The sequence below is a fragment of the Blennius ocellaris genome, assembly GCF_963422515.1.
Source record: "Blennius ocellaris genome assembly, chromosome: 16".
Lineage (NCBI taxonomy): Eukaryota > Metazoa > Chordata > Actinopteri > Blenniiformes > Blenniidae > Blennius > Blennius ocellaris.
Window position 1 is genome coordinate 10,975,815 of NC_137665.1, and position 12,833 is coordinate 10,988,647.

The 12,833-nt window shown below is 45.8% G+C and overlaps 1 protein-coding gene across 1 annotated transcript; it reads left to right on the forward strand.

Moving 5' to 3' along the window:
* Window positions 1-1,645: 1,645 nt before the first annotated feature.
* Window positions 1,646-2,701, forward strand: cdc42ep4a (CDC42 effector protein (Rho GTPase binding) 4a; the record flags this gene model as incomplete). Its single annotated transcript, XM_080511483.1, has 1 exon — window positions 1,646-2,701. The coding sequence occupies one exon, from the start codon at window positions 1,646-1,648 to the stop codon at window positions 2,699-2,701; it is 1,056 nt and encodes a 351-aa protein (XP_080367609.1).
* Window positions 2,702-12,833: the final 10,132 nt, after the last annotated feature.

Genomic DNA, 12,833 nt, shown 5'->3' on the forward strand with positions numbered 1-12,833 from the left:
TTTTCTTTACACTGTAAAACGTTGATTTTGTTTTGAAAATAACAACTCGGGTGATGTTTGTGGTTGAAACTGAGCAGACGCCAGATTAAGAAGGCGTATTCTCCCTCTGACTCAGGGAGCCGTGCATTGCCAGTGTCTGTGAAGTCGCCTGCAGCCTCTGACAGGAAACACTGTCGCTTGCTTGCTCGCAGGAGGGTGTTTCTATGGAAACCAAGGCAGGTGAGGGCATTAACAGGAAGAGGAAGAGGCTCAGCTGGCAAATATGGGGGGTGGAGACGAATGGAGGTCGATGCATTAAAATGCCTGCTATTTAACAGCGGAAATCTCCCATAGGCTCTGATACCAAAAACAGCTCTGGCTTTGAGGATGTTTTGTTTGTAAGAAAGCCCAAAGTCAAGGTGAAGTCACTCACTGGTTTTACAATCCCGTGCTCGCACAAATAAAGAGGCACTCTGTGCAAACTAGTGAGGATAAGCAAGGTAAGCATTTTTCTTCGGCTCTGCTTTCTGATCAGCCATAGATATTTTCCGCCCAGCAGTCAAGACATGCATGTGTTTTTGATGCCTGTAGAAACTGCTTGCATTTCGTTTTGCAAGACCACCACAGTGGAGTTCTTTTCATGTGCTCACTGTTTTGGATATATTGTTAATGAAACGCCACGCGCCCGTCCTCCAGTGCACCACCTGAGGAAGCAGCCGTGTCTGGCTCGCAGCGTGTAGTGAAGTTTCCTCTGAGTTTTCAATAATGTAGGAGCACATTTTCTTTAGGCCGTCACTCACAAACCTCTCGAGTGGAGGGGGGGGGGCTCCAACAACTGTTGTCAGAAAAAGATGGATGGAGAATATCTGCTGTCGTTCCCCATTTCTCTGATCACAATTCTGCATGCGTTTGTCAAAAATAATGCGTCTGTGTAGTTGGTGGTCCCAGGCAGTGCTGTTCTTTGATGCTTCTCCAAGTGACTTTTTGTCACTGGAAGGCAAGCGAGTGAGCTGTGCAGTTAGTGTGAGCTTCACACCAGAAAATCCCTGGCAGCCCTCAGCTACTCCTCTGTATTTAGCACTGGTGTGTGGTTGGTGTTTTGCTCTCACTTATAATGCTGTTTGAGAGAGAAATCCTGTGGTGTTCCCCAACTTATTTCCAGTGCATTTCAGAGGTCATCTCGCAGAGATGTTGAAACACCGCTGCTTATCATCGCGCAGTTGCATAATTGATAGCTTCAGCTCTTTCAATTACTGGAGCCTTTGAAATTGCAGAGAAGTGTTTTATTATTTTATTCATAGGATTAAACAGCCAAGAGTGAAAAGACTTCACACCAAACTAAGATGGCTATGCAGTGGGTGGACTATAGATTTTGTTTATTTGCTTTCCGCTTCAATTGATTCAAGCCATTTTTATTCATTAGGCACCAGCAAATCTGTCTTGGTTGGAGCGATTTGAAGTAGTTTGACTTAATATGTTCAAGATGTCTGGGTGTCTCTGTAATTTATTGTATTTTATTTCAATTTTCAGGTTCTCTGGCAGAGTGGATGTAAGGAGCATCGGTATTCATTTTGGGATCCTTGACAAGAGTCTGCTGATATTTTGGATGCCCTTTTAGGAGCCCGACTGCCCGTTCTGTCATAAACGGGACCTCTAATCTGCCAACATGCCCATCTTAAAGCAGCTGGTGTCGTCCTCCTCCCAGACAAAGCGCCGCTCACGCATGGACCTGACCAGAGAGATGATCAGCGCCCCTCTGGGGGATTTTCGTCACACGATGCATGTAGGCCGTAGCGGCGACGCATTCGGAGACACCTCCTTCCTCAGCACGCGCTCGGGGGAGCCTCCCCCGGAGTCCACATCGTTCCCCCGCTCACCGCGGCCCGGCCTCCTCTCACGCACCTTCAGAAGCAGCAAGCGCTCCCAGTCGGTGACCCGAGTAGACGAACACAGCGAAGGCACCCTGCTGGTTCCTGGGGGGTCGCCTACCTATGTGAAAAACGCCATGTCCCTGCCGTTTCTGAATGACGAGAGCCGAGGGGACGGCATGGTAGCGAAGAGTCTCTCTTCAACTCCGTTCAAGTCCCACGGGGAGCTGGATGGGAGAAGCACAGATGCGGCCGCTCACTTCCTGGAGCTGGAGGAGCAGCGATTCGGTGAACTGACGGAGCTGCCCGAGAGCTCTCATCAGCATGTAGGAGGGATGAAGCGTGCCGATTCCGTCATGTCCTTCCACGTTGACCTGGGTCCGTCCATGCTGGGAGACATCCTGGGTGTGATGGAGAAGGAGGACGACGATCTCGGCTACGAGGAGGGAAAGAGCAGCGAGGGCCAGGTCTCTCCGCCCTGCAGCCACCACGGAGAGGAAGAGGACAGCGTCGAGCCGAGAAACGAGGTGGATACCGAGGAGCAGCTGGAGGAAGATGAAGAGACTCTAGATGTGCAGCAGCAGGCCTCTTTTCAACCAGTCGACTCTATTGATCTGAGGCCGGAGGATGGAGGGCCCTACACTCCAGAGTCCACTCCTGAGACTCGGCCTAAACACTTAAAACACCTAGACAGCTGCTCCGTGTCCAGCTCCGGCTCCGCTGCGCTGGATGAAAAGCCAAACAGCCACATGTATGCCGGAGATACCGACAGCGCCACCTTCAGTGCCCCACCAGAAGAAGAAAGCAACTTCTCATCTTTCTTAGAGGACGAAGACGACGAGATCCGCGTATGAAACACAGAGGCGCACGGAGAAAAACTGGACCAAGAATTGGAGGTTGTTTGTGTGAAGCCGGCAAGTCCTTTGACAGTGCCGTTTCGCACTTGAACGGGGAGGAAGGCACTGTACTGTGGGAACGGACTCCTGCTTTGAAGGGTTACAAAGAAAGTTTGACTGCTCCTCGAGGACGAGCCCTACTCCATCTGTCACAAAGCCTTACCCTCCGCTTTCCGTTTGTCTGTCAATCTGTCTCTCCCTTTTGAACACTTGAGGGGACTGACATGGATGGGCAAACACTTTTTGAATATGGAACATTCTCCAAGTAAGCACGGAGGACTGGTTAGAGAGGAAAAATATTTTCCACAGCCGAAACAGAGTTCACCCCCCCCCCCTTTTTTTTTTTTTTCTTTATTTCTTCTTTCTCGCTCCCCTCACTTGACGTGTCGCATGTGCTTATTTCATTTAGCGTGCTTCTCTCCTCGCTGGGCTTTCTCTCTTTCTCTGGCTGTGGGACATCATGAGGCCCGAACAGAAGGCCTCTGTCACAACAGGATCAGTGGTGGGTATCTTGTCACAATAAAGAGAGCCGTGTTTGTCACTGGAGTGTGAGGCCCTTTCATCTGAAAACATTATAGTAGTGCCATAGATCAGTCGGCGCTTCAGCCCTTATTCTTTACTTACGCAACTCGGGGGTCCTCGTGACGCCCCTCGGAGGCAGCCACGGCTTCCTTTAAAGCTGGACCACAGAACCCAAATCAAAATTCTCTCCGTTTCTAATTCACCGAGTACCATTCAGACTCAGACTACATTACAGAGAGGGAGAGGGGAAAAAAAACAGGGCTGTGAAGATGCATTAGGCTTGATTAACTATAAAACATGGTGTCACTACAGCGAGCGTGGCATGGCGAGCACCGTGTTGGATGTTTCTTTGTGTTATTGCCAATCAACTTTTTTTCCTGTGTAATTATATAATGTAAATCTGCTGATCTGTCACTGAAAATCTGAACTAAAAAGAGTTTAACCACTTCCTCTGTGCCCTTGCAGCTACCGAGCTCCCAGCTTAACATTGTGTAAGGTGTTGATAATCAAAGAGCTGCCTAACATATGAATGGTGTCCCCAACTACACAACTATGTACCTGCAAACACTACTACTATTTGGCATTATCTGTTGTTTGTTTTGTTTTTCGTTTTTTGTTTTCTCCTTTTTATGAAAAGAAATCTGTCTTGTCTGTTTTGTGTATGTTTGAAGAGTGGACGGCAAAACAAGACAACAGCCAGCAATAGATGCAAGTGCATTAAAGAACAGATTTCTATTTTTGTGCAAGTTGCATAGTCATTGCAGCGCGACTGTATCTCTTGCATCATTAAAAGCCGTGTCCAGAAGTATTGGGGCTTAGTTGCGCTGATTGATTTCACTGCCTTTACTGAAAACCTAACAGATGTGCCAAATTCTGATTTTTTTTTTTTTTAAGCCAAAAATAATCGCTATTTTGGGACGGTGTGTCAGTAGATGTCTGTCACTTCTTTCCATCAATACAGAACTGTTGTTGAATATACATTATGTGAGTTTTAATATGTTGTTTAAAAAAAAAAAAAAATTAAAGCTGTTTTTAAAAGCTGAGATTTTGTCCTGCAAGATGAATGGAGACTTCCACACTAAGTAATATATTCAGGTTGTTTCTAAAGTAATTCTGTGAGAATGAGAAGTCGTCTGCATTTTCTGTATGTTAATTATGCCTTACTCTTGTTTGCTTTTCTGTAATATCCAAAAAAATTACCTATATTTTTCAATAAAACAAAGCTCAAGAATAAACGCTGTTCTTTTCCTGTTGTGTTTGAAGGAATCAGGAAAAACGAGCGCCGTATTTATGAAGTGCTACTCACTTTAACAAAGGAATTCCTTAAGAGCCTCTTGTTTCCTGTCACTATTCTTTTGGCTCGCCCTGAAGAGGAAGGAAGGAAGTAATTGAGGTCTTAGTGGCCTGAGTTGGACACGTCTCTGAAGCGCACCACTTGCAAATGATGTGACTCATGAGTAGATGGATGTTGGAGACGCAAGTGTTTACGTGTGAGGCGTGCCTTAAAACGTACATCCCGATAACCCTGCGAGGTAACCTCGTCGACACAAATGTGAGTGGGTGAGGGTGGGGGGGGGGCTATCAAAGATGGATGGAGAGGGGAGAAGTTTATCACGGAGCTTAGGTGCACTGATAAACGGTGACAGGGAGAGCTTCTCACTCGACTGACTGGGGGGATGGATGAGTCGAGCAGTCGCTGAAGATCAGGATCCTACTCGTCATCATGGACTCCAAACTGTTCTGTCACTTCTGATTTTACAGGCCGTGCGTCGCCTCTTCACGCACCGCTGAGCCCCCTCGCAGCTCGGCCAAAGTTCACCACGCTATGTTTTGTTAACATTTGCTGCAGACAGTTCAAGGTCCTGCCCCGCGTTAACTCTGCATGCTGAAAACACTGGCCCTTTCCTCTCTATCTCATTTTGATTCTACCTTTCATCTCCACTTTACTGGGTGTTTAATCTTTTTCCACTTTCACTTTTTCATAGTCACATTATGCCCATGTCCAATCTGCCAAGGGGCTAGAAAAAGCCATTATTCTTACACTTGTGGTAAAAACAGGCCATTTATATTGATTGTTGTGATCAATACAAACCAGCAGTAATATTGATCCTTCTTTTCTCTGCTTGTATAAAGCCATTCTTCTTCTAACAGATTGGTACGATTTTTCTTTGGCAAAGGGAAGACTAAATCTTCCCCAGTTGTCATTTTTTTGCATGTAATTTTGAAGTTATTGCTTTTAATCACTCGCTGTAACTGAATTACAGCGCCTCGCACAGTATATCATGCTTTTTTTTTTCTCTCTCTCTCTCTCCCTTTGTTGGTTACTCGCTTCATCTAAAGCTTGTTGTTTACTGCCATCTAGTGGCAGTCAGAAGTGCACATCTGGTGATGGGTGTGTCTGACTGCTTGGCTTTATGGTTTGAGGTTTCTTTGCTCCCAGGATTTCACACTGGGTGATCACTCATCTTGAGTTTTATTTTCTTTAGCTGTATATCGACAGCATGTGAACAAAAATAAATAAATAAAAAATGCCCAATGCATATCTCATGACTGCCAAATGATATGATTTGTAGTAGGAGGCAGGACATGGACACAATTGTTCCTGTTGTCCCTGCACATCTGAACTTGATACTGCTGGATTGTGCACCTCCCCCCCCCCATGAAAACTCATTGTAATCGGAGTAGTGCCTTGCAGCTGTTCCTCCCTCTCAAACACCCTGTGTGCACTTTCTCATCTGCTTGTGAGGCTGTCGGATGTCATTTCATCGTGAGCTTTCTTTGAGAAAGCATGCTTTCCTCGCTTGGGCCGCCGACAGGGGCCGCTCCACGCCTTCGTGACACGGGCCCCTGTCTGCAGTCCCAACCTTTTCCGCCAAATTCCATCAGCAGACTTGCAAGCTCTTCCAGGAGGCTGAAGGCATGCTGAAATCTGGAAAGTATTAAACAACCTGCTGGTGGAAGAGGGGTGGGGAGGGGGTTGAATCACACAGAGGGAGAGAGAGAGAGAGAGAGAGAGAGGGGAAGTAAAAACTTTTGGGGGGGATGGGGAGAAAAGGAACAGAATACGAAATTGTTCATATACCGCCCTTTGCCTGGCTCTGCTCCTTTCCCCCTCCCACACACATACTAGTGTTTGAGCTCTCCCCCTAAAAAGTCCAGACCACTCCCCATGTAGCTGCAGCCTTTTCTTTTATTTCTGCAGCAGCATATGCTAACCCCTTTTTTTTTCTTTCTTGTTAAATATGTCATAAACAAACAGTTTCTCCTGTGTCATTGAGGGAGGGAGTAGTGTGAGGGTGTGGTGTGTGTGCATATGAGTGTGTGTGTGTGTGTGTGTGTGGGGGGGGGGGGGGGGGAGGTTTGCTGGCACACAACTGGAAGAGGGTGTAGTGGTCAGAAAGCTCCAACTGTGTTTGTGGTTGGTAGTGAGAATGAAAATAAAACGATAAGCCTGGGTGCAAAACAGGCATCGTTTCCCAGGCCGTGATAAGTTCTCACCAAATGTGTGCATGCCGTCTCTGAGGATGAGAGGGCGTGTGTCTGAACTGCGCTGACAAAGTGTTGGAAGCATGCGAGCCAGACATTTTTCTTTTAGGGAGTATGATCTGTGTTCACTCATAATTTGCAGCGGTACATGCGTAGTTCTATTTAGGATTTTCATTCATTTTTGCAAAGATTTAGGTATTTTCTTTAACACGATCACCATCTATGTTCATCATATATTCGTTTATTTTTTTCTACACGAGTGAGGATATTTTTCCTCGACTGTCATACTGATTACATATCAAAAATTATTCAAACGTTTGACAATGTACTTTTGTTCCATTTGCTGCGAAGCTTGCAAATATCGTCGTCACTGTCCGTTGATTTGCTTTTCTCAGCAGAAATCTTTCCCCAAGCAGAGGAAGACGCGGCGCTACGGATATTGGTGTTAACAGGAGCGGTGAACATAAACATTCCAGTACCCAGCATTGACCTCTTGACCTCCAAAACCTGGATCCGCGGGGCCGGCAGCATGGGACCACACACACATATGGTGGGGGGAGGAGCGCGGAGGATGCAGTACGTCTCCTGTGTCCTTGCCTTAAAGAGCTTCAGATGCCTTTTGCTCAGGACTGTGAAAAATTAGACCATCCTCCAAACATCAGTGCAGTCCTCCCGCTCAGGGAGTTATGCAGGTATGTCAAAGTGTGGGTATGGATTTCTCATATGGAGAGGTTCTTCCATTGGAAACTGCTCTGGCCTTGGCCGCCCGTCACGGGGAAACCAGCCGTTTTCTCATAAATGTGAAGATTGTGTCATAACCTTGTTGGATTGGATTCAGATCTATACCGCATAGAAATGTGCTGTTCCATCAAGACGAGCCACATTGACGACAACTGGACAGACTGAAGCCAGCACAGTTTGGTTGTGTTTGTACAACAGACACAGGATCCGATGTGTTTCTGTTCGATGTAATGATTTTACAACTTGGCGGTCTTTACCATTCTAGTTTCTAGCTTCGAGCGTGTAGTGTGTGGGACGTGGCGCACCCACGTCTCACTCTGCTGAAGAGTATAGCTTCTGCAGCCATGTGTGTCCCCAGGAGGTCTGGCCTGGCCTGCATTCAGCCATGACCAGGCTGGATGAGGCTGGGGGCTCTGCTGCTCTCTGCCCCGGGGTTCCTCCCCTCCCCGCGGCCTGTGCATGGCTGGATGACACTGAAAGAAATGGTGTGCTCTCTAAATACGTCGACACACACATCAGATTGCTGTCTAAGGTGAAATCTGTCACACACACAAAAAAAAAGAAAAAACTTTTTTAGGTAATTGTAGCTGCATATTTTCACATTTAGGCCTAATGGATTCCAATAAATTCCAATGTAGCTCACAGATGGCTTCAGTCACTTTATTGCCGAGTTAAGCGTCAGATGTTGATCTCACAGCGAGCGCGCAGCCTTGCCAATATGGACTTGGCGCGCCTCCTTCAGCGGTTGTACAATACACGCCTTGTTTGGTCCACACTGCATGCCCACAGTGGGGCAGAACCTTCCAAGGCTGACCAGGAAGTGGGGGATCACAAAGGGTCACTTCCCATAGGCCAGCTTTAAACTTTGACCTTCCAGTCCTCCTTCAGTCGCTCTCCTGACATAATGAGTAATACCAGGGCCACTCATTCACAGCGAGGGCACAGAAGGAGAATCTCAGGGGTTGATGCTTGAAGCTAATCTGGAAATGAGTGGCTTCTTTTGTACAACACATTTCTTTCATTTTCACCATCTAAAGTTATTTTCAACAGATATTAGCCTTGCATGAGATATGTAAATCTCTGAACATCAGTGTGTTTCTCAAAAACTAATTTTCTTCTCATAACAGCCTCTATTGTACTTTTAAATTAAACATATTCAAGATTGAAAGGGTTTATTTTTCCACTGCTTCTCAAAAAAGAAGATAGGTAGCTGAGTAACTATAAACTATCACGATATTACTCCAGCGCTCCACTGAAGGATATCCAAACTTTTTTAATTGACGTCTCCTGGCAGGTTAAGATGAGGTTGTGTTTAGCCAATGTATTTATGAAACACTGCGTCCACTCTTCACGTGGGTTAACCTGAGTGATTTCATCACACGCTCGCTAATTTCAGCAGTGGCCGAGCCAACGAGACAGACTTTCCATTACAGTCTGTCACCTTCCTGTTTTCATACACGGGCTCTGATGGAAACGCAGCAGCAGCAGCAGCAGCAGCAGCAGCAGCAGCAGCAGCAGCAGCAGCAGCAGCAGCAGCAGCAGCAGCAGCTCATAGGCCCTTTCACTCTCCTCAAATCTCAATAGCATCATAAATCCGGGCGTGTCTCGAGATAGAGGACAACACCAGGGTGAAGAATCCTGGAGCTCCACGTGCAGACTTTTAAAACACACTGTACTGGGTGTTGGTCCCCCCGTTTAATAACTCCGTCATCCAGTTTATGCTCCTCTCCCTCTGGCCATGGCTCCCTCGTGGCCGAGCTGGAGAGGAGAGGGGGAAAAGTCCAGCCTGCGCTGGCCCTCCTCATCATCCTGGCAGCCAGGCTTTTGATTCCCCACCTCCGAGTTTATGCAGCCAATCAGAGCAGACAGACCACAAACAGATGTGTCTTGTGTATTTGTGTGTCTTCTTCTGGGCTGGGTTGACTCTGCAGTGTTTGTTTTATCTTGCCCGCTTGTTTAATGATTGCTTTGTGCTGGATTAACATGTCACATTATTCAAACAATGAAAGACTTGAGTTTGTGTATTTGAAAACAGGAAAGCGGAAGAAGATGTGCAAGTGAGAGTTTGGCGAAGCCACAATAGTGTGACTTGCACCCTGCTCATATCATGTTCTCCAATGTACAATGTCCACAAATATGCTGAATAAACCAGATAATATAAGAACACTGAACAGCCAAGCAGTCGCTTCCCGCAGGCGTACATGCTATAAATGTAGGTGTTGGATAAAAACCAATGTAAAATACAGTGATTCACAATAATTTAATATCTTAAACAACCTTAACATTCTTACTTCTGTCATGATACATTTTCTCAGGGTGCTTTAGAGCTGAAACTTAAACGTATCCACAGCATTTATTTTAAACATAACACAGCGTGTGCTGTAGAGGCGTTCCTGGCTCCGAGTTGAGGTGCAGCTGAGCGTGAGGCCGTATTCTGGATTTCCTGTATCAGACAACTGCCTCCTGGCGCAATGCATAGCATGGTAAAGCCTCTCCATCTGCAGCTGCTTACAGTGATTGACAGTGCACATGCTTTAAAAAAAAAATAAATAGAAAAAGTCTTCTAGATCAATCTCAAGCAAGACACAGCCTCATTTACACTGCGAGTTCTAGAAAAATGTCATGTTGACAGCAAAAACCACTTTGTGGGAGTGAGAGTATGTTTGTATTCAAGAATGTAAGAGTGCTTACGTTGATGTTTGACCGACTTGGTGAGTAAGCGCGAAGCTGGACAAAATGTGAACCAAAGCAAGATGGAAGAAGAAGAGGGAACGGTTGAGTAATCATCCAAATCTTTTCTCTCTCTCCTTTTTTTTTTTTTTTTTTTGGTCATTATTCTCCTGCTGCATGCTCCAGCTGTGCCGCAGCTTTGGGCCAGCCAGGAAGTGCTGGAGGAGGAGTGTACGGGGTGGAGGCAGGGTGAGGTCACAGTACTGTTAGCCCCCTGGGATGGGACGGATAGCAGAGGAGAGAGAGAGAGAAGACACTTGGCCCACTGTTACGGCGCGCTCTATCCATTCTCAACCTCGCAGTTAAGGGAGCCCCTCATGGGGAACATATGGCGGATCCAAAGTGCATCAGACAGTGCGGCCCTTCTCAGCACTATCAAACACTGACCCTCTCTTTCACATATGTACACACATGCACAGTGAAAGCGACTCACGCACACAGCCATAGGCGTATTTAGAGACCACTGTGTAAGTGCCTGGCCCTGCATGCTTGGGATGCCTTGGGTGTGACCAGGGTGGCCTGGACCGTGTGTGTGTGTGTGTGTGTGTGTGTGTGTGTGTGTGTGTGTGTGTGTGTGTGTGTGTGTGTGTGTGTGTGTGTGTGTGTGTGTGTGTGTGTGTGTGTGTTGCTCCAGCTGCCTGTCGTTTGCTCTCGACACCATCTCTTCTCACTGGAGGAGGTTACCCAGCCAGACAGTGACTCAAGCAGACCCCAAACTCTCCCTCTTTCTTTCTCTCTCTCGCTCTCTCTCTCTCTCTCTCTCTCACACACACACAGAGGAAAGGATACTCAATGGAAAGAACGGCAGATAGAAGTTGGAATTTCCTGGTCACCAGTGGTTTCTCCGGAAAATAAGTCACTGGTCATTTTTAGGTTATTCACAGAATCATGTCATACATAAAATAGAAAACCATGAGTGACTTAAAAGCATTTATTCCTTCGCCGTGCTGTTGTGATGGATGTCCTGTGAAATCCAGCAGTGTCGGGATGAAATATGCAAGTCCTTCAATGGTAAAGATGTTGGTGGGAGCATGTTGTTCTACATTCACTGTACTTCTCAGTATTGATGGCTCCTTTCCAGAAGTTTGAGCTGATGTGACTCCATACCAGAGTGGAATCCTCTCCACCTCCCAGATTTATAGTTTTCTAGTGGAGATTTGGATCATAGTGTTTTGACTATGCGCTTTTCAGTAGGTTCTCTGTATTTCTCTGTCCTCGAGGCATTTCAGTGAACACTGTATCTTCAATCTTGTACTTTTTAACTGTTGATTTTGTTAATTTCTACTGTGTTTTTTGTGTTAATGTGTTTATGCTTTTATCTTTCCCACTCTTCATGCTCATCGCTTTCCCTCTTGTCAACTGTACATGTTTGTTAATGCGAAGCACTTTGAATTGCATCGCTGCTAAAATGTGCTTTAGGAATGAAGCTATTTAGTCTTCTTCAACATTAAGGCTTAAGTTAAATGTCCTGGTCTGCTGTCCATTTTGACTCCTGAAAAATGTGGTTTCTCTAAAATACTATTTAATGCTCCGTCATGAAACCAACCTGTTGCTATTTAACCAAATTGTCAAATGATCATTAACGGTTCCCACTTCCATGCCCAAACTGATTTGAGGTATGCTGCTAATTTTATAAAAAGGTTGAATGTCTTATTACATATGATTGTATTATATTATATTAACATCTGATTTGGTGTCTGCACCCTATTGTAAATAAAATGTGTGTGCAGGACATTGTGCATATCGTCTCAGATTAATTTTTTTAAAGTTGTAAATACAGCTAATTATGAGGAGTTTTCAGTAAAATAGAATAATGGAATACAATGGGAAGAGGCGAAGCAGAATTATAGTCCCGGTAAAGTTTCCAGCTATCCATAAAGTTTCCAGTCATCTATTGTGTAATGATACTTTGTATTCGTCTGGTGATTCTCATGACTTGGCCAGTGCAGCCTCCTTCGTCCTCCCACTACCACGCATGTAGTTATTTTTTTTATTTTTTTTAACAGACTAAGATCTACAAACCCAACCATGACCTCAGAGAATTAAATATTCTCCCTGGAAAACCCCCCATATCCTCAAAGTGGCACTTTTGTAGTCAGCTGCGTCGTGTGCGTGTGTGTGTGTGCGTGTGTGTGTGTGCGTGTGTGTGTGTGTGTGTGTGTGTGTGCGTGTGTGTGCGTGTGTGTGCGTGTGTGTGCGTGTGTGTGCGTGCGTGTGTGTGTGTGTGTGTGTGTGTGTGTGTGTGTGTGTGTGCGTGTGTGTGCGTGCGTGTGTGTGTGTGTGTGTGTGTGTGTGTGTGTGTGTGTGTGTGTGTGTGTGTGTGTGTGTGTGTGTGTGTGCGCATGCGTGCTCGAAACCACACTGAAGAGAGGAACATTTTGTATCCAGCTCCAAATATGTGACTATTTTCCATGAGCCTGCATCTCTGTACTGTTGTGTTTGTAGTCAACACGTGTTTGCACTTAAATTATTTACAGTATACATTAGTTATTCAATAGACTGACATCACATCTTCAAGTTCAGCTTTTTCTAACAAAGCTGAGGCTGATTTATAGGCTCGGTGTAATAGGAGCCCAGGTAATTGTTTTGGAAGGGTTACTTTATAATGGAG